The sequence below is a fragment of the Microcaecilia unicolor genome, chromosome 3, assembly GCF_901765095.1.
Source record: "Microcaecilia unicolor chromosome 3, aMicUni1.1, whole genome shotgun sequence".
In the NCBI taxonomy this organism is placed as follows: Eukaryota; Metazoa; Chordata; class Amphibia; order Gymnophiona; family Siphonopidae; genus Microcaecilia; species Microcaecilia unicolor.
Genome location: NC_044033.1, coordinates 331120247 through 331141807, shown reverse-complemented (window position 1 = coordinate 331141807; position 21561 = coordinate 331120247). Strand labels below are relative to the sequence as shown.

The following is a 21561-nucleotide window of genomic DNA, read 5'->3' as shown; positions in this document are numbered from 1 at the left end:
CTCAGAAGTAATCTAAGAAATGCTTCTTTACAAAAAGGGTGGTAGATGTGTGGAATGGCATTGCAGTGGACACTATGGAGATAGTACTATATCTGAATTCAAGAAAGCAAAGGACAAATACAAGTAGAGAAAAGGACTTTGTGAAACTTATTAGTTGGTATGGATGGGCAGACTAGATAGGCCATATTGTCTTTGTACACACAGAAATACAGAAAAGGACGGCAAAGCCCACCAGAGGCAGATCAGTTGAAAGCATTCTTCTTACACTTCAAATTGTTCTATCTTGTAGGCTGAAGTACATGTGCAAATCTGTTCCTTTCCCAATAACCTGGAATTTGGATTTAATCATTTGCTTTTCCAAATCTGAGCTCAAGGCAAGTTACAATTTCAGGCCACAGGGCTTACAACCTAAGTTGTACTTAAGGTAATGGAAAGTGAAGCGACTTGCCTAAGGTCATAAGGAGGGACACGTGACTTCCATGATTCCCAACTCATTGCTCTAACCACTAGGCTGCTCCTTCATGCCACTGCATACAGCACACTTACCGTACAGAGCATTCTTTGATGGGGAATAGACGAAAGCCAAGGTGTAGAGGTAGAAGTTCAACAAGCCATAAAAAGATAAAAATTCTGCAGGTGATAATAGTTAAGGATACTACATGTTTCATTCATTACACATTTCTCTTCCTTGTTCTTTATATAAAATGATACTTTGGACGTTCACGCTGGCAGTAGTTTGCACCTGTGTAATCTCACAAGCATAACTGGGTATCTAGAATTTTGATTACATAACAGTGCCAGAGATCACGCTGGAAACATAAATGTGCCCACCTGCAGAAACAGTACCTTAGCATCTACACAGCAATCTCTGGTACTGTCACTTCAGCACAAAACTATCATCCAGCTCATTCTATGTTAGCTATGCCCTCCTCCCCCACCATCTGCCCTTTTCCTTCTCTCCTTGCCTCCTCTGGTCGTCTTTCTGCCAGCCTCACGTCTTCCCTCCTGCCTCCCCGTTATCCACCTCCTGTCCTCTTCCTTTTATACACAGTCTTCTTCCTCTCTCTCCTCCTTCTTCCCCTGTAGACCTCAGTGAACCTCCTTTCCTTCCCTCCACTCTGCCCCATCATCCTCCTCTATCTCCCCCTCATCATCCATCCGCTTTCCCTGCTCCATTCATTTATCCTCACTCTGACCATCATCCTGCTCTTTTTTCCTTCTTCTCTCCCTTCCCTCTTCTTCCATCCCTTCTGCTCCTGTTGTCCCCTCCTGCCATTCCATTGTCCTCCTCTCCCCTCTTTGCTCTTGCACATGCCACACTTGCCACTCAGACTGAATGACAGCGAAGACAGGCAAGCCTGTACTATAAGTGTTGCCATGCCTTTTATGCTCGATCCTTGAAGAACCAAGGAACTTTCCTGGGAACTCAGGGCTCATTGCACAGAACTCTAAAGCTGTAGGGAAACAGCGCTGGAAAACACCGGCTGAACATTGAGTCGGAACTAGTGACCAATGCTCAAAACTAACCGCATGCAAATTATATGCACATTGTTGGTTGGTAAAGGGATCTGAACCATTCCTGGCGCATGATCACAAGAGCTGTGCAGTAGGCAAAGCTTTTGTGCATATGTCCATTGATGATTGGACCCCTCACAACCCAATGTAAAAAACAAACAAACAGTGGTCCAGTGGCCCCCTCCCAAAAAAATTACCCTGGTGGTCCAGCAGGCCCATCAACCTCCCCTAAGTGAACACTGGCCCTGGTGGTCTAATGTCCATCTCCCAGACCCCCTCCAGAGTCAAAGGCAGGATTGCCTATTTCCTCCTGCCTCTGGGCCTACCATCATCAAAATGGCGGCACCCAGCCTCTGCCCGGTGCATCTTGGAATGAACTGGGAGGAGCCTATACCATATAAGGAGCTTTCCCCCCTTATATGTTACGTGGAGGGACATAAACGAAGGGGGCACCCAAGTTTTCCTGAGGACGTCCTCGCAGGACGTCCCGGCAAAGGGGCGGGGAAACCCGTATTATCGAAACAAGATAGGCGTCCATCTTTCATTTCGATAATACGGACGGGGACGCCCAAATCTTGACATTTAGGTCATCCCTAGAGATGGTCATCCTTAGCCATGGTCGTTTCTGATTTTCGGTGATAATGGAAACTAAGGACGCCCATCTCAGAAACGACCAAATGCAAGCCCTTTGGTTGTGGGAGAAGCCAGCATTTGTAGTGCACTGGTCCCTCTCACATGCCAGGACACCAACCGGGCACCCTAGGGGGCACTGCAGTGGTCTTCAGAAATTGCTCCCAGGTACATAGCTCCCTTACCTTGTGTGCTGAGCCCCCCAAAACCCACTACCCACAACTGTACACCACTACCATAGCCCTTACAGGTGAAGGGGGGCACCTAGATGTGGGTACAGTGGATTTGAAGTGGGTTTTGGAGGGCTCACATTTACCACCACAAGTGTAACAGGTAGAGGGGATGGGCCTGGGTCCGCCTGCCTGAAGTGCACTGCACCCACTAAAACTGCTCCAGGGACCTGCATACTGCTGTCATGGAGCTGGGTATGATATTTGAGACTGGCATACAGGCTGGCAAAAAATATTTAAAAAAAAATTTTTGAGGGTGGGAGTGGGTTAGTGATCACTTGGGGAGTAAGGGGAAATCATCCCCGATTCCCTCCGGTGGTCATCTGGTCAGTTTAGGCACCTTTTGTGGCTTGGTAGTAAGAAAAAAAGGACCAAGTAAAGTCGTCTAAGTGTTCGTCAGGGACGCCCTGTTTTTCGATTATGGGTCAGGGACACCCATGTGTTAGGCACGTCCAAGACCTGCCTTCGCTACGCCTCCGACACGCCACTGGGAACTTTGGTCATCCCACGATGGAAAGCAGTTGGGGACGCCCAAAATCGGCTTTCGATTATGCTGATTTGAGCGACCCTGAGAGAAGGACACCCATCTCCCGATTTGTGTCGAAAGATGGCCGTCCTTCTCTTTCGAAAATAAGCCCAATAGCTTCTCCCAGGATGCACCGGGTAGGGTCTGGGCACTGTCAATTTGACGAGGGTAGGCCCTAAGGCAGGAGGGAGTAGTTATTCTTCCTGCATTCAACTCAAGGTATGTGGAGGGGTCTGGGTGGAGGGGGAGATTACACTAGACCACCAGGGCCAGTGTTCACTTAGGGGAGATCAGTAGGCTTGCTGGACCACCAGGGTATTTGTTTTTGGGGGGGGCAGGAGGGGGTTGGAGGGTCCACCAGACCCCAGGGTATTTTTGTTTTGTTTTTTTAAGGTTTGGGAAGGTCTGGAGGGGTCCACTGGGGATTTTTTAAGGTTGGGTGGGGAAGGCGTGAGCTCGGGAGGGTTTGGGGAAAGGGGCTGCGGTATGCTGCCATGTTGACTTTCCTGTCAGTGTCTGAGTCACAGATCAGGTACTGACAGGATAAAGCAAGGGACCCTGACAGGTCCGGAGCTGTCAGTAGTTTTTAGCTGCTAGGGCAGGGGGTTTTCTGTGCACTGCACGGAATTGCTAATGAGGTCATTTTAATACTAGCAAGCTCATTAGCATGGGTCTTTTAGTCACTGCTTCCATGCATGATAAAGCAGTGGTTGAAAGCCTCTGTGTATTGACTGCAGGATAACGCTTCATTTAGACTGGCTAAAACCAGTCTAAATGAAATGCTGCAAGCATCGGAGCCTCAGAGACAAGAGTTCAAAACTCAGAGACACTACTAATGTCACTCTTGCTTAACACCTCTGAAACATCTACTTTCTAGCATAGCAGAAGTACAACATTACAGAGGAAGGCACTTCTACGAAAGCTCTGTGACGAGTGTAGCATAGGAGTAACACTGCATGTTGTGACACAGTGAAACCCTTTACAAAAGGGCACATCCCACTGGCACAAAACAAAGCATGGACACTAGTGCTAAGTATCATTACAGCAATTCATGTTAAATTTAAGGGGACAGTTTTCAAACTGTCCACATAAGGACAAAGACCACATACAATTTTTACCAATTTTCAAGGTAACGTGTGTGCATATTCCTTTCTAAATTTGCCTTGGGTACTTGCACCTGCCTTTTCTGTGGGTACATTTTTGATGGACCAGTATGTGTGAAGGTATCACCTACACTTGTACTTCTCCTGCCCCACAGAATACACGCTTTAGTATTCCTATTAGTCTGCTTAAAAAGTACAAATGTGTGGAACAATATCTTAACTTTTAGCCATGCCGACGGATGGCAGTTTTCCAATGCTTTTTAGCTGATTAACTGCAGTCCTCAAGAGTAATTACTCCATAAACTCTGCTATTACATAAGTTAAAAGAATGATCTGCTTGGCCAGTGAGGGACTCGTACAGTACTGCCTGCAGCAGGACAGTTCCAGCAGCACCCTTCATTCATGCTGAAAATGCTGAACCATTACTTAAAGATGGATAACAGTAAAACACAGTGCTAGACAGGACCAGTGTTAGACATGCTGGGGTACAACTCAGAATTGGAGAGGGGCCCCTTGTCCTGGCTGCAGCTCATAACACCAGCCCTGATGCCACATATACATTCCAGCAGAAAATGGCTTTGAAGGTCTTTTCACCAGGCTTCAGGGTTTACTAAGCACTAGGAAAAAACTAACAGTCCCTGCGGGACCTGGCAGGTAGCATTTCAACCTGTCTGCTATTAACTGTGCAGAAAACTGTGCTCAAAAATGTCCAAAAGCCAGGATAAGAAAATTACGACAGCAACCAGTTCAGAGAAATAAGCAAGCAATGAAAACCTAAAGCCTTTCAAATGTTCTTCCTAAGGCCATGGTATAAAGGAAACAGCCAGCAGGACGTGCTGGATTCATGCACTTCTCAGCAACCCCACAGCCCAGCAGAAATGTGAAGGATGCCAGTGTGCTGGGAGATCCCTTGTGTATTCTGTTCACAGCCCACAGTTCAAGGATATAATTCTGATAATGAGTGGATAGCTCAGCTACAAAGTTGTCCTGTAGAGCTTGTGCTCCAAACCGTAGGTAAAGTATAGCAATGCTGTAAACAAAAGATCAGACAAACATGATGAGCAGACACACTGAACTGGAACCAGGGGAAGAGCAGGAACAAGACCAAGCTGTCAGTAAAGATGAAAAATGTGTTATTCTTGCTTAGCATTGATACAAGACAGGGGCGTAGCCAGACCTTGGCGGGAGGGGGGTCCAGAACCCGAGGTGGGGGGCACAGTTTAGCCTGCCTCTGCCAGCCGCTGACCCCCCCCCCCACCACCACTTTGACCCTTCCCTCCCGCTGCCAGGTACCTTTGCTGGTGGGGGTCCCCAACCCCCGCCAGCCGAAGTCTTCTTCAGCACCGGTCAACTCCGGCGCCTTCGCTGATGATCTGTTTCTAACTCCTGACATCCTGCGTGCAACTCCTGTATGTAGCCCCGTGCTGGACGTGCATGCAGGAGTCAGAAACAGATCATAACCGAAGGCACCGGAGTCAACCAGCGCTGAAGACGACTTCGGTTGCAGGGGTAGGGCACCCCCACCAGCAAAGGTACCTGGCGGCAGCGGGAGTCAAAAGTAGAGGGGCCAGGGCTTAATCTGTGGGGGTCCATGCCCCTGTGGCCCCACCTAGCTACACCCCTGCTACAAGATAGACACTCATAGAGACTATGCAAATATGTGTTTTCTTTCAGCCATTCATTCTAAGGGCAACTGAAGTGAGCAGCCCCTTTAACAACTAGGTTAAGCAAGAGTGAAGAGAAATGTGTCTATCTATATGCACAAACAGAAAAGTCACTTTTCAGTTACAAGAAGGTAACAGTTGAGTTCAATGCTTGAATGTGGTTGGGACAAAAAACAAAAACATTATATAATAAACCATATCATCACCACAAGCAGCTAGAATTGCAATTACTTGCAAATTTAGGTTTTTCTAATAGTCCTTTCCTTTGTCATTTTATATTTACAAGTATAGTCAGGGACTTAAAAGTATGTTACCGTGTGAATAAAAATTTGCACACTAGCTATTCATGTTAAAAAAGAGAGTTTGGAAAAGCTAGCATTAGCTGAATGCTATATGCTGGCGGTTTGTAGGAAGCCCTGGATTATGCATCTGGTTTGTTTTGCTGCTAACTATAACGCAGTGCTGTTTTGAATGACCCCTTTTTGGATTTTACTTGCCATTGCTGAGAGTATTAATTTGACCCAGCCTGTGTCGGGTCTGTTGAATTAAAGGACTCTCCATTGTTGAGTCTTGTGAGGAATATGAGGGTGAGAGGGAGAATGAAGGTACATGGAGGAACGAGGAGGCTCGAGAGGGAGGGAGACTGGGTAGAGAAAGGAAGGAGTCTTTTCCCCTGGGGGATTGGAGAAAAGGAAAAGACTACAATTCCCAGCAGCCCCTTAGTAGGTCCCATGGTAGAAACAGGGACTTCAATCCCCAACAGCCCCCAGAGGAGGTCAGGAGAAGGGCAAGAGAAGGGAGTTGGAAAAACCTGTCAGGGACAGCTAGGATGAGGGAAGGAGTTCTGAACCTGCCCAATCAAGCAAATGGAGAGCAGCTGAGCAATGGGTGTGGGAAGGAACCTATGGACTGGCAAGGGGAAGAAAAGGGGGAGGAACTAGAGCAAGAGGAGCCGATGGAGATTGCTGCTCTGACTAAGCTGGAAGGAAAGGAGGTGAAACAGCAGAGGGCTGCTTGGGAGGAGAGCCTGGTAGAAGAAGGGAAAAGGTGGCTATCCCACGAGGGGAGCTGAGAGAACAGGTTTACCACGGAAGGGTCATGCGGGTGGTGGTCAGGGTATAATGCTGGCCAGGTTGGGGAGGGACCCTTGCCAGTCTCCCTAGGTTGATTTCTTTTAATGAGGAGGAGGAGTGGTTTTGGGCATAACTGCTATACATGAATTGCTGGGAGTTTGAATCCTTTCTGAACTGCTGTGTTTGGGGAATTGCCTAACTGCTGACATGTTCAGCGCTGCGTGCGTCTGGTAGCACTATATAAATGTTAATAATAATAATAATAATAATAATGAACTGCTGGGGAGGGTTTGAACCCTTTCTGGAGCTACCGTGTTTGGAGAATTACTTTGCATACCTGCTATACATGAACTGCTGGGAGTTTGAACCCTTTTTGAGCTACTTTGTTTGAAGAATTGCTTTGCATAACTGCTTTATATGAACTGATGAAATTTTGAAACCTTTGGCTATTTCCCTACACGTAGCCCAGTATCCTGCTTCCAGCAGAGGCCAATCCAGGTCACAAGTACCTGACAGAAACCCAATAAGTAGCACCACTCCATGCTACCAATCCCAGGGCAAACAGTGGCTTCCCCATGTTCATCTCAATAACAGACTTGTCCAAACCTTTTTTTAAACCCAGACACACTAACTGCTGTTACCATATCCTCAAGTACAAGTTCCAGAGCTTAACTAATCGTTGAGTGAAAATATACTCCCAATTGTTTTAAAAGTATTTCCATGCAATGTCATTGACTGTCCCCTGGTCCTTGTACTTTTTGAATGAGTAAAAAATTGATTCACCTCCACCCAATCCACACCACTCAGGAATTTGTAGACCTCAATCATATGCCCCCCTCAGCCTTCTCTTTTCCAAACTGAAGGACCCTAACCTCTTTAGCCTTTCCTCATATGGGAGCAGTTCCATCCCCCTCTATCATTCTTGAAGGCTCATTTGTGGGGGTTTTGCTGTTTTGAACCCTCTTTTGCTACCTGGAAATTTCCAATTATCAAACCTGAAGTTTGAGGAAACAATTACTTCAGAAAATGATTGCCAACTTGAATACAAAAGGAAGAAGTTATAATTCTTACCTAATAATAAGCACTATCAATGTCAAGGCAGTCAAAAACTTTAACCTAAGATCTGAAAAGAATGATGAGACAGTCATTAAAGAGTTTATGCAAATACTTAAGAAAGGTTTCTACAGCATCATCCTGCAGGAACAAAAATTAAGTCCAGCTTACCTACATAAGGCATATTCTGCAGTTCTGAGCAGGCCCGCACTATTAGGAACAAAAGGTACAATACATACACAGCTGCCACCACCAGGAAGAAAGCCTTCATTCCCTAGAGGAAAGAGAGCAGACTAGAGTTAAAGCAAACTGAAATCATTAGTATAACCATGTGTGTAAAGAAAGGTGGTATATCAAGAATGTTTAAACTATTTTGCAAACACTGTCCAATCCAATGTTTTTCTAAAATACAACACCCGATTTATTATTCCTCCCTCCCCCTTCCAACCAGCTCAAAAGGAAAACCACCTTTGTGAAGCAAGCTGTTAATGTCCACCAAAAGTGGGCAAGGATGAATATGCTCCAAAGGCAAAACAGATACCCTCCAGTTTCTGAATGCCACCATGTCACGTCTATACAAAACTTTATAACCAGGGTTCATTTCAACATTTTTCTCTAGCACTCACCCTGACGCCTTTTAAATAATTCTATTTGAAATGCACAAAAAAGGAAAACAGATATCCAACCAGCAATAAAGCAAGAATATGACAAGGTATGCCAATAAACCACAAGAGTCTCTCTCCCCTCTTCCCATCCCAAATCCAAAACACCTTCAAGTCAGGCATTCCTAGTCAAGGTTCAATAGTTCAGGATCCAACTCTGTGCTGCATTGTGTTCCAAACAGGTTCCCACAAGTTTGAAGCAGTTTAACGGCTTGAATGTACAGTGCTGTGGTAAGTCAAACTCGAAAATACACACTTCTTGGTCTTCCTTTTGCCTCTATGTTAGTGAATGTGACAGATGTTTATTCTTTGATTGATTTTTGCTATCTGTCATCATAGCCTTTTATTTTTAAATTGTTACATTAGCTTGTGTGAACTTTGAGCATAGTACAAGCAAACTTTGCTCCATGCCATCCATGAGAGACTGCTTGACTGTTGAAATAAGACATAATGTTTATTATGCATATTTTGTATGTTGATGTGTTCTTCTCTGGTTTAACTGAATAAAAGTGTTTCAACTAAAGGGGCAACAGGAAAGTGTATGAATTACAGTCAACCTCAAGTAAAACTCAGTTTCTCATTCCTGTTCATTTTTATTATTTCTATTTATTAATTTTAACTTGTCAGTTCACATAAACATACTACAAATAAAGTAGAGCAAAAAAAAAAAAAAAACTACAATCTACTACTCAAAAAAAAAAAAAAAAAAAAAAGAAAAAAGACAGAGATCACCAAGAAGAGGGAAACATCAGAAATCAACATATAAAAGCACCCCAAAATCTGAGCAAAATTACACCCATATATATATAAAAAGAGGAGGAAACATCAAAGATTAGTTGGTTGCTCAGAAGAAAAAGGACTAACATCCCTACAAGGATTAAAAGGAGATAAATCCAATTTTACCCCCAAATCTGAGATGATCAGGCTCCCAAAAAACACATATTGATGAGCTCTATACAAGACAGAACATTTAGCTGGCTACCTAAGGATAAAAATAGCCACTTTACCCACAACAGCAGTACATAAAATACATATTTTTCCTTTTAATCTGAGTTTTACAGGAGACAATCATGAAGCTGAAATTCTTTATCCATAGCATGAAAGAAAAGCTTCATAACTAAATTTTTATGTATCTTCAAGCAAAAGTAACCAGAAGAGTCCTCCTAATATCTACATTTAAAACCTAATAGTCTGCTGATGAATCAAGTTTGGCAAAGTTTAACTTCTTCTCAATGTAACTTGACTATTCTCAGCCACAGACATCTTAAAAACTTCATATTCTCCCACTTTTTAGAAAACAAATTGATAAAATTAAAAGTTTGAACAGTACCTTAGCAGCTCTGTCTCTGAATCTCCCCCACAAATTCAAACTTAGTGGGTGTGACCTGATTCTCTGTTAGAGGGGCAGCCTTCTATACCAGTTTTTCTTGAGAAATCCACCTTTTTTACAGATTAACTGGCTGTGCTGCAGCTCTGTCTGTACATTTTAGACTTAGATCCCTCCCACCCACCCCTCTACCCACCCACCCCTAGGGTGATAGTTCTTATATACCCTCCCAAGCAACCTAATCTGCCTGCAGATAACTGCTCTGTCTCTGTGTTCAGGCTCTTCACCTCCTTTCCTCCCACATTTTTCAAACATAGTGGGTGTGACTTGTTCTTACTGGGCAGTGCCTACCTGCCTGCTGCCTACCATTCCAGTTTTAAGCCTCTAATCCAGCTCTGCCGTTCTATCTATCGCTTAACACCTCAGTCACTACATATATACCCGTAACACCTCAGTTACTACTTATGGCCCCTTTACACATTCTCTTCCTTGCCCTGTCCCTTCCTAATCTTTTTCCCCTCCCCCTACCGCTGTCTACCACTGGAACTCACTGCCCACCCATGTCCTCTCCCATCTTGCTCACTACTGCAATACCCTACTCACCCCCGTCCCTCACCACCTCACCATCTCTCCTGTCCCCCTCCTCCTTCCTAGCTCTCAACCTTCAACACTTCCTTCCTGCCATTAACCCATCCCCATTCCTCCTAAGCGCATCCCGTCTTCGTCGCCTTCGTCGCCCTACCTCCCCCACCCTCCTCCGCACTCTCTTGCTCCTCCTCCTGCTATCCGCAGGAGACATCAATCCCAATCCAGGTCCCCCACGCCTGTCCTCGTCCTATCCATGCAAACGTTTCCTGGATGTCTCCAATCTCATATCTATTCCCCTCCTCCCCCCCTCTTCCCTCCCCTTCTCATGTGCACTGTGGAATGCCCACTCGGTCTGCAACAAACTTCCCTTCACCCACGATCTCTTCATCTCTCATTCCCTTCACCTGCTTGCCCTAACTGAAACCTGGCTCTCCCCTGACGACTCTGCCTCAGTTGCGGCTCTATGCCATGGAGGCTATCTCTTCTCCCATACTCCCCGCCTAGTTGGCCGTGGAGGAGGCGTCGGGTTACTACTCTCGCCCTCCTGTAGCTTCCAACCCCTCCTCCTACCACAGTCTCACTGCTTCTCATCCTTTGAAGTCCACTCCATCCGTCTATTCTACCCGTTGCCACTCAGAGTGGCAGTCATTTACCGCCCCCCTGATAAATCCCTCCCTTCCTTCCTCACCGACTTCGATGCCTGGCTTTCTGTTTTTCTTGAACCCTCATCTCCATCCCTCATTCTCGGAGACTTCAACATACACGTTGATGACCTGTCCAACTCTCACGCTTCTCAGTTCCTCACTCTAACATCCTCCTTCAACCTCCAGCTATGTTCCACCACCCCTACTCACCGTGATGGCCATTGCCTTGACCTCGTCCTCTCCTCTTCCGGCTCACCCTCCAATTTCCACACCTCAGCTCTTCCTGTCTCTGATCATCACCTGATCACCTTCACACTTCTTCACCCTCCCCCTCAGCCCCGCCCAACATTAACCACTACTTCCAGGAATCTCCAGATTATTGACCCTCCCACCTTATCATCTAGTATTTCTAATCTCCTCCCCTCCATCATGTCCTCCAAGTCTGTTGACGAGGCTGTCTCCGCTTACAATGCCACTCTCTCCTCTGCTCTGGACACCCTTGCACCATCCACCTCCCGTCCCACAAGGCGTACTAATCCCCAGCCCTGGCTGACCCCTTGCATCCGTTACCTTCGCTCCTGTGCCCGATCTGCTGAACGCCTCTGGAGGAAATCTCGCACCCATTCAGATTTCCTTCACTACAAATTCATGCTATCCTCCTTCCAGTCCTCACTATTCCTTGCCAAACAGGACTATTACACCCAATTGACTAATTCTCTCAGCTCTAACCCTCGTCGTCTCTTCGCCACCCTTAACTCCCTCCTCAAAGTGCCCTCCGCTCCCACCCCCCCGTCACTCTCTCCTCAATCACTGGCTGACTACTTCCGCGACAAGGTGCAAAAGATCAACCTTGAGTTCACTACCAAGCCACCTCCTCCTCTTCACCCTTCAACCCTCTCCCTCAACCAACCAACCCAGACCTCTTTCTCCTCCTTTCCTGATATCTCCGAGGAGGAAACCGCCCGCCTTCTTTCCTCCTCAAAATGCACCACTTGTTCCTCTGATCCCATCCCCACCAACTTACTTAACACCATCTCTCCTACTATCACCCCCTCCATCTGTCATATCCTCAACCTCTCTCTCTCCACTGCAACTGTCCCCGACACCTTCAAGCATGCTGTAGTCACGCCACTCCTCAAAAAACCATCACTAGACCCTACCTGTCCCTCCAACTACCGCCCCATCTCCCTCCTACCCTTCCTCTCCAAGACACTTGAGCGCGCAGTCCACAGCCGCTGCCTTGATTTTCTCTCCTCTCATGCCATCCTTGATCCGCTTCAATCCGGTTTTCGCCCTCTTCACTCGACAGAAACAGCACTTTCTAAAGTCTGTAATGACCTGTTCCTTGCCAAATCCAGAGGCCACTACTCCATCCTCATCCTCCTGGATCTATCCGCTGCTTTTGACACTGTCAATCATGACTTACTTCTTGCCACACTGTCCTCATTTGGGTTCCAGGGCTCTGTCCTCTCCTGGTTCTCCTCCTATCTCTCCCACCGCACCTTCAAAGTTCACTCTCATGGATCTTCCTCCACCCCCATCCCCTTATCTGTTGGTGTTCCCCAGGGATCGGTCCTTGGACCCCTTCTCTTCTCAATCTACACCTCTTCCCTGGGCTCCCTGATCTCATCTCATGGTTTCCAGTATCATCTCTATGCTGATGACACCCAACTGTATCTCTCCACACCAGACATCACCGCGGAGACCCAGGCAAAGGTATCGGCCTGCTTATCCGACATTGCTGCCTGGATGTCCAACCGCCACCTGAAACTGAACATGTCCAAGACCGAGCTTATCGTCTTTCCACCAAACCCACTTCTCCTCTTCCTCCACTTTCTATCTCAGTTGATAACACCCTCATCCTCCCCGTCTCATCTGCCCGCAACCTCGGAGTCATCTTTGACTCCTCTCTTTCCTTCTCTGCGCATATCCAGCAGATAGCCAAGACCTGTCGCTTCTTCCTCTTTAACATCAGCAAAATTCGCCCTTTCCTCTCTGAACACACCACCCGAACTCTCGTCCACGCTCTCATTACCTCTCGCCTGGACTACTGCAACTTACTCCTCACCGGCCTCCCACTTAGCCATCTATCCCCCCTTCAGTCTGTTCAGAACTCTGCTGCACGTCTCATATTCCGCCAGAACCGATATACTCATATCACCCCTCTCCTCAGGTCACTTCACTGGCTTCCGATCAGATACCGCATTCAATTCAAGCTTCTCCTTCTTACCTACAAATGCACTCAGTCTGCTGCCCCTCACTACCTCTCTACCCTCATCTCCCCTTACGTTCCCGCCCGTAACCTCCGTTCACAGGATAAATCCCTCCTCTCAGTACCCTTCTCCACCACCGCCAACTCCAGGCTCCGCTCATTCTGCCTCGCCTCACCCTATGCTTGGAACAACCTTCCTGAACCCTTACGCCAAGCCCCCTCCCTGCCCATCTTCAAGTCTTTGCTTAAAGCCCACCTCTTCAATGCTGCGTTCGGCACCTAACCCTTACCGTTCAGTGAATCCAGACTGCCCCAATTTGACTGCCCCGATCGGACCGACCGTTCACTTGTCTATTAGATTGTAAGCTCTTTGAGCAGGGACTGTCTCTCTTTGTTAAATTGTACAGCGCTGCGTAACCCTAGTAGCGCTCTAGAAATGTTAAGTAGTAGTGTTAAGTAGTACCTTAAATTAGATCAATTTCTTCCTGAATCGACTGCACTTCAGCCTTAAGATCCATATTTCCTATTAAATCCTTGCAGAGATACTGAATTGCTTCCAACACCGAGGCTAGGGTTATATTCTCTACAGATTCACTCTGGACAAAAGTTAACGAACCTCCTGTGGTACTCAAGTCTCAGGGCCAGGAGTGCAGGAATCCTTATCAGGAAGGGCATGCAGATATCAGAACCCAAATTCAGAACACCTCAGTTTCCATCCTACAGAGAAGTCCTGACGTCAGAGGCATCAATAATGCTGTGACTTTCACCACAGCATCCAAACTGCCAATCATCCTTGCCATGAGCCAGGCTCTCATGCATATGCTGCTCAGTGGCATAAACAAAACTGCCCACAGGGCCAACCACAGCATCTTCAGAGGGGAAACCCAAAAACACTTATGCTACCTACTAAAGACCTCCTACCCCCAAAAAAATTAAACTATAAAAATATATTTTTTAAAGTGTTAAGTAAATAATCCAAGCTCAGGAGGGATCTTCCTTGAGCAAACATCATGAGACTGAGCCCATCCTACTATCAGTGTCATTTTCTGAAGGACCATTCAGAGCTCACAAGCAGATCAAAATCCCCACGCTGTTCCTTCCAAACAGCGCTGTAAAATAGCGCTGGAACAGCGCAGGGCTTTACCGCACCGATGATCAGAGATAATTGCATGCAAATTTAAGCACGCAATCATCTCTGATCAAGGGGTAGAAGTACGGGAGAATTGTGCCTGAGCATGCTTATATGGTGTATAGCCCCACCCAGTGCATCCCAGGATACACTGGGCAGGGCTCTGCGCTACCATTTTGCGGCATCACAGGAACAGGAGGGAGGCAGGCTACCCTCCCTCCTCCAACACACAAGGTAGGGGGGACGGGACCACCAGGGACCCCTTGCTGGGGGACTAGGGGGGGCTGGAGACCCACTGGATATCCAGCCTTCCCTGAACCTGGGGGGGGGGGGGGGGGGGACCGGAGGTCCAGCGGACCTCCAGCCCTCCTGTCGCTGGGGGGGGGGTGCTGGAGACCCACCGGATCTCCATCCCACCCTGAACCTGGGGGGGGGGGGGGTTGTCAGGGGGCGCCAACAGCCTCTAGTGCCAGCATTTGCTTCTGATCATGCCCCTGTCAGTGCTTTCTTATAGTGACCTTCCTTAGTCAAATGGCTAATCAAATGAAGCTAATAAATCCAACATCATATATTTTAAATGTCCTGCCAAAAAGCGGCAATGAAAATACCATATGATAAATAGGCAAAGTTCTACCCTGTTAGAAGGCTTTTAACTTACCTGAAAATTTCCTGCATCTACTCTGTACTGATACGTTGGATCATGCAGTTCATTAACTCTATAGAAAAACAAGGGAAAAAGAGCAAAGAAACTGATAGAACTTGAGCATCGACAGCAAACTGCAGACTGGTAAAACACTAAGACAGCACTCAAATGTGGTTACAGATTTATAGATTTTTTTAAAATTAACGATGTTTATGGACAGTGGCGTAGCAAGAGCGAGGTGATAGGTGCGGTCCGCCACAGGTGGCAACCAACCTAGGTACACCATTGTCCATGAAAAGTTTTTAGTTCGTTTTGCAACTCACTCCCCCCATTTTCAGGCATCTTCAGGTCATTTCAAACTATAAATGTGTTAGAACAATGTGTGAAACTGACTTAATATGCATTCATTTGTTGGCTATCATATGAACTATTTTTTTAGGGTGTCTCAACAAACAAATGCACATCCCTTAAATTTACTAATGCCTTATGGCATTTTTTTTTTTTTTTGTATTTTTGATCTATTTGTGTTTTATGTAGTCATTTCTTTGGTTAATTTATTGATGCATTTTTATACTGATATTTTTATAATTTTTTTTAATGATGTAACTCACATTGTGTATTGAACAATAATATAGCAAAAAGCAGTAAAGTGATGTGATGTGAAGATTTCTTCCTAGAATCATAAATCTATACTTTCATGGAGCTCACCAGCAAGGAGAAATATCAGGCTAAACCAGGGGTTCTCAACCTAGTCCTAGGTACCCACAATGAAAATATGCATGAGATAGATTTGCATAGAATGGAGGTAGTGCATGCAAATTTATCATGCATATTCATTGTGGATATACTGAAAATTTGATTGGTTAGGTGTGTCTCAAGGACTGGGTTGAGAACCTCTATGTTAAACTGATGTCACCACATTTCCAAGGGAGAGCAGCCAGTAATTAGTGGTACAAATGCATTTTATTCTTTTCAAAACCTAACTAATGCATTATCAAAATGGAGGAAAATATCACCTGATGACATCTGTGTTATTCTTTATGTGCTCAAACTATGATGTCATCAACACACAACAGTTACCACCATATTATGGAAACTGGGTTTGGTGATAAAGTGTTCCTCCTTTCCTTGCTCCTCTGGCATCTTTTCACCCCACTATGTAGGTGCTAGAAGTAGACTATCAAGTCATCCATCCCATATAGCTGGGTCCTGTCTCATGTAACAAATATGATAACAAAGCCCATCAAAATAGATCTGAGCCTAGGACAACATAAAAGATTCATTTTTTTTTCTGACGTGGCCAATTATTCTTTCATGGAAAACAAACCTTTTTCAAATAACTTACTAGTGAAAGATCGTCTACTCATTCTATAAATCAAATGCAAAAGGTAGAAAAAGCATGATTTTGGATACAATCACACTTTTTATTTATTAAATTCATTTTATAAAAAAAATGAAATCACTTACGTTTGCCATATTCCTAATGTCACAGAAGCCAACCACAAAAGCCCAACAATGAAGAATTTGGGCAAATAGAAAGTTAGGCATTTTCTTTCTCCCTGTAGGGGAAACACAAATTAATATTCAATTAAAAGAAATGAAATACATTTAGTGTATTAATATGATTGACAATTATATCATTCATCACCTATTTAGTAAAAAAGTGTATAAATCACTTATTTAGTCCAGTTGGTCCACCCAGTTGTTACAGCAACCCAACCACAGAAATACACATTTAATAAGACTATAAATTAAACTATATCAATACAGTAACCGAACGGGTAAGCTGCTGGCTCATTTGGTCCACCCATGGCAAGGCCCAAAGTTTTGTAAAAGTTTACAATATCAGGGAGAGACAATTACAGATAGGCAGCGTATCTTAGCTGCATTTAGCAGATATTTTCAGTCATTTTACCAAATCAGAGACACCGCTTTGAAGGATGCAGAAGAATATCATCTTTAGAACTACCTTGATTTGGGGCAGAGGTGGTTCAATCCTTAACGGAGCCCTTTTCAGCATACAATATTTTGGTAGCAATTAAACAGGGAGCCTATTTCAGCGTACGATATTTTGGCAGCGATTAAACAGGCCCCACTAACCAAGGCTCCAGGAGCCGATGCCTTTACAGCCAAATTCTATAAAATCTTACAGGATCAGGTCTCGCTGCCTTTGGAAGCTTACTTTAAGTGGGTACATTACACACAGTCTTTCCCTAAGTATCCAAATCATTCTACCATAATAGTTCTATCTGGAAAGAACCATTCATTATTAGAATCATACCCATTGATAAATTTTGTATTAAAACTGTTGGCAAAGATCTTGGCTAAATTTCTGCCGGGGGTGGTCGATTCAGATCAGTTGGGATTTATAGAATAGGCAGGCAGTGTGGAACGTACCTAGAGCTCTGGCAGTGGTGGGTCATTGTGCTACGCATGAGATCACTGCACTGTTAGTAAGCTTAGATGCCAAAAAAACCTTTTGACTGAGTATATTGACCTTGTTTATTCCAACTCATGGGGAGGTATGGGTTGGACGGACCCTTTGTCAAGATAATTAAGCTGTTATGTCACAACCTTGCATCTGCTGTAAGAGTAAATGGGCTAACTTCTGATTATTTTTCTTTGGGGAGGGGAACGAGACGGGGGCTCACTCTCCCCCATTACTGTTTTATCTTTATAGCCTTTGTTGATTAAATTGAGGGCAGATGAGGGGGTCTGGGGTCTCTGGGTGGGTAGAGAAGATGTAAAGTGTAGGGCATTCGCGGATGACTTGCTATTAATAATGACTCAGCCACATCGCTCTTTGGAACGGATGCCGAGTCTGGTAAGGCAGCATGGGGCAGTTTCTGGTTTTGTGTTGAACCTGGATAAATCAGAAGTGATGCCATTGGGGGCTATGATTACATTTGATTGGATGGGAATTTCCCCGTTCAGAAAGTGGATCATAAGTTGAAATATTTGAGGGATTATCTTAATGTGGGTGAGGCTTATAAAGCAAAATGTTACAAATCTATTGCAGAAATCTATGGACGTGTTAACCTTATGGACATTACCTTTCAGTCTGCAATCCACAAGATTGTCTCATTCCCCAAGTGGCTGTATGTATTACAGACTTTTTCAATGTTTCTGACCAATAGAGACATTAATAGATTTCATAAAGTGTTGCATACATTTCTCTGGAATAATAAAAAGCCACAGGCTACTTTATCACAACTGTCCACACCTCTAGGTCATGGGGGTCAGGCTTGTCTGGATCTCTGCAGGTACAATGTGGCATGTTTGATGCGCCACTTGGTGGACTGGATTAAAAGGTATGCGATTTTTTTTTTTTTACACCTCTTGCTTTGAAGTCCCAGCTTGTGGCCCCAGCGCATCTGTAGTCATACTTACATTTCCAGAAACCTTAGATACTCCTTTTATCTCGACATCATCCAATTTTGAAATCCATGCGACAAGCGTGGAATTGGATTTGCAAAAAAGTCAAACTGTCTCCACACTCGACTGTGCTACTATCCTTGTGTGGTAACAAGGAACTGGATCCTGATATGTCTAAGTCTTACTTACAAAGATGGTGGAACACAGGCTTACAATTCGTGAGAGACCTGTTCACTTCAGAGGGGCATATTAAACCTTTTGAGGCACTGCAAGTGGAGGGCTCCTTGTGGGCCCAAGACCAGTACTCTTTCTTGCAGGTCTTACTATGTGTGTTCATTACCCACCTCGGCTCTGAGGATGCAGCGGATTTGATTGTGGAAACATTTACTCTCGCTAGAGATCAGGGCAAGCCTTTCCTTTTATCAAGTCAGCTTGCGAGCTTGGACCCTCCCTGAGATTATGAACCGATGGCTTCTGCTTGGGAACAGAGAGCTAGCGGCTACTGAACAAGTGTCAGTGGATACACTGCATCCTTTGATGAAGAATATTTTAAAAACTGTCTTGCTTGGCTCTTCTCCGGGAGCAATAGTATTAGTTTCTGGTGCACATGTGTGTCTCCCTACAGTGGGTGTTTCTAGTACAGCTTGCCTCAAGGTATAGTGCTTGTCCAGCTTGGTTGCTAAGCACAGGAGCTTATGAGGCACAATTCATTAGAGTTCTCTGTCTCCACCTGCTGGCAGATGGTCACAACTATTTTGTCTGGATTGATCCTTGGGATGTAATGGAAGCCCAAATTACACCTTTTTTGAAGCACGTGTACATTTGGGACTGGATATAACAGCCTATTTCAAAGGCACATAGATGCTAAGTTGCCTTTAAATATCCCTCATATCCAACAGAAGTGTGAGCTACAAAATAAATATCAAAAAGGCCCCTCTTTTTGCTAAAGCCTTGCATGCGCTAACGGGATCTTAGCATTAGCACATGCTAAGCTATAGGAAAAGGGCCCTCAAATTGATCCAAAAAAATATTTTATTTTTTTTATACTGTGGGTATATCATACCAAAGACAGTGAAACTTCCTTAATTAGTGCAGAGGTTTCACCTAAAGCCTTTCACTGTTACTCTTTATATGTTAATATATAAAAAAGTTTCAGTCCAAACTTATTTCCTCAAAGTATATATTCAATTTAAAAAAAACCCCGACACTGTTACATTGGACTAAAGCACAAGCAAATCACCAACGTGATCATGTTTTGAGCCACAGCTCTAGATCAGAACAAAGGGCTTCACTCTTGCTTATAAGGTTTCATTCCAAATACTGCCTTGGAATTATCTGGGATGAAAAAAATATGCCTTTTTGAAATTTGTTTGACAGAATGAGACCTACAAGCAAGAGTGAAGACCTATGGCTTGAAATGGGATCATGTTGGCAATTTGCTTAGCGCTTTGGTCCCATGCAACAGTGAGGCGTATTTTCAAATCACATAGACTTTATACTTTGAGGAAATAAGTTTGAACTGAAATGTTTTTTAATATATATTATTTACATATAAAGCATATTAAAAAGGACTTAGGATTACAAAAGTGAAAGGCTTTAGATGAAACCTCTGCAATAATTCAGGAAGATTCATTGCCTTTGGTATGATGGACCCACAATACAAAAAATAATATTTTTTGGATATAATTTAGTTTACTGCCTTTATAAAAATGGTACCTTTTCAGGCATTTCACTAAGGCACCCTGTTATAAAAAGCCCTAAAAACAGATGTAAAAAAATAAAATAAAATAAAAATCACACATCATTGAAGCCTGGAAGGAATGTAACCATAAACACTTAACAAGAAAGCCTATAAGAATTAGTGATTATGACGTGCCAGCCTCTCCTCAGTTCAACAAAAAAAGTTAAATGGTTTTTACCTACCTGCACCCGAATTCCATGGTAGACACATAGCCAGAAAAGCAGCAATGCACAAAGGAAAATGGACTGAAAAAGGTCATCTAACATCCCAGGAACCCAACTGCTCACCAAGAAGGAAAGGGGAAAAAATGGGTCTGTTATGGAGAGAAGGAACACATTACCACCAACAGAAACCAGTGTCAAACCAAAGGTAAATTAAACTCTCCTAAGTATTGCTGTCGAAAGGGATCTCAACACTGCAGGCATTCTATCCCTGACCAATAACAGAAGATCAGATCTCTGCAGTGACTACATGCTTTTGAGATAAAAATTTTTGCTGAGAACAAATATAAATGTATTATGCAGTGGCTGCTAGAGGCAACACAACAACCTGGTATGGAGAGCTGGCTTTATGTATTAGATTCAGCTTCTCCTAGAGGGGTTGGGGGGGGAGGAAGGGGTGCAAATTTTCTGTCCTTTCAGCTTAAAAGCAAGTAGCAGTTCAGGGAGATAAGCAGGGACTGTGCCTAGGAAAATTCCTTTGATGGCTGCCAGTTACAGCCACACAAAATTGGCATCAAACTACTTTCTCTCTTATGGCATGTTGATTTCCTCCTGCTTCTTGGGACTCCATTTCCAGTGGAATATGCTCACTTAACCTACAGGACCAAGAGTACTCATTCAAAGCTGCTGGAGTTCTTTACTCCCAGTGCAGTCACAGCAGCACCTCTCCTCTGATAGAGATGTGTATCATGGTTCTTCCACACACCTCTAACTCCAACTAACCAGTAGGTGCTGCTGCTGAGTGATGGCTGTGAAACCTCCTCTGCTGTGTATTGTGTATGCTTCCTCTCTTGGAGTCCCAGTCCCTACAAATCCAAGATGCAGAAGCCATGCCTTAGAATTAAACACAGGCTGCCACAAGCTGGTGATTAGTGATTTCTGGCGACACCAAACCCAAAGGCTAGAGGTGGCAGTGGGCTGCTAAATAAAAGTGCACCAGAGGAAGAAGCCATGAGAATGGAGGGGAAAAGAAAAGATAGAAATTAATGGAGTATATAGATACTTCCATCTGACCACCCACACTGCTAATTATCTGTACAATATTTTAGAGAGGTTCCGTTTAACACATTTCTATTGCAAGTGTTTCTCTTTTATGCCATGATTTCATGCATACCATTGTAAAGCAGCAGGAGAGGCAGAAGGAGGGACATCCACTTTTGTTCAATTCCCCAGTCCCTCATTGAGAATTTTCGGAGGGAATGAGCAAACAGGCACTAGAATTCAA

The 21561-nt window shown here is 44.6% G+C and overlaps 1 protein-coding gene across 1 annotated transcript in view; it reads right to left on the bottom strand.

The window, feature by feature from the left end:
- TMEM181 (transmembrane protein 181) overlaps positions 1–21561 on the bottom strand; it is a 78415-nt gene that overhangs the window by 8407 nt on the left and 48447 nt on the right. Inside the window, exons 8-15 of the mRNA XM_030195498.1 lie at positions 21451–21550; positions 20298–20428; positions 16467–16558; positions 15015–15072; positions 7966–8068; positions 7813–7864; positions 4952–5034; positions 547–636 (exon numbers count right to left, since the gene is read on the bottom strand). Of these exons, the coding sequence (XP_030051358.1) occupies positions 547–636; positions 4952–5034; positions 7813–7864; positions 7966–8068; positions 15015–15072; positions 16467–16558; positions 20298–20428; positions 21451–21550 (709 nt within the window). The remainder of the gene's footprint in view (positions 1–546; positions 637–4951; positions 5035–7812; positions 7865–7965; positions 8069–15014; positions 15073–16466; positions 16559–20297; positions 20429–21450; positions 21551–21561) is intronic.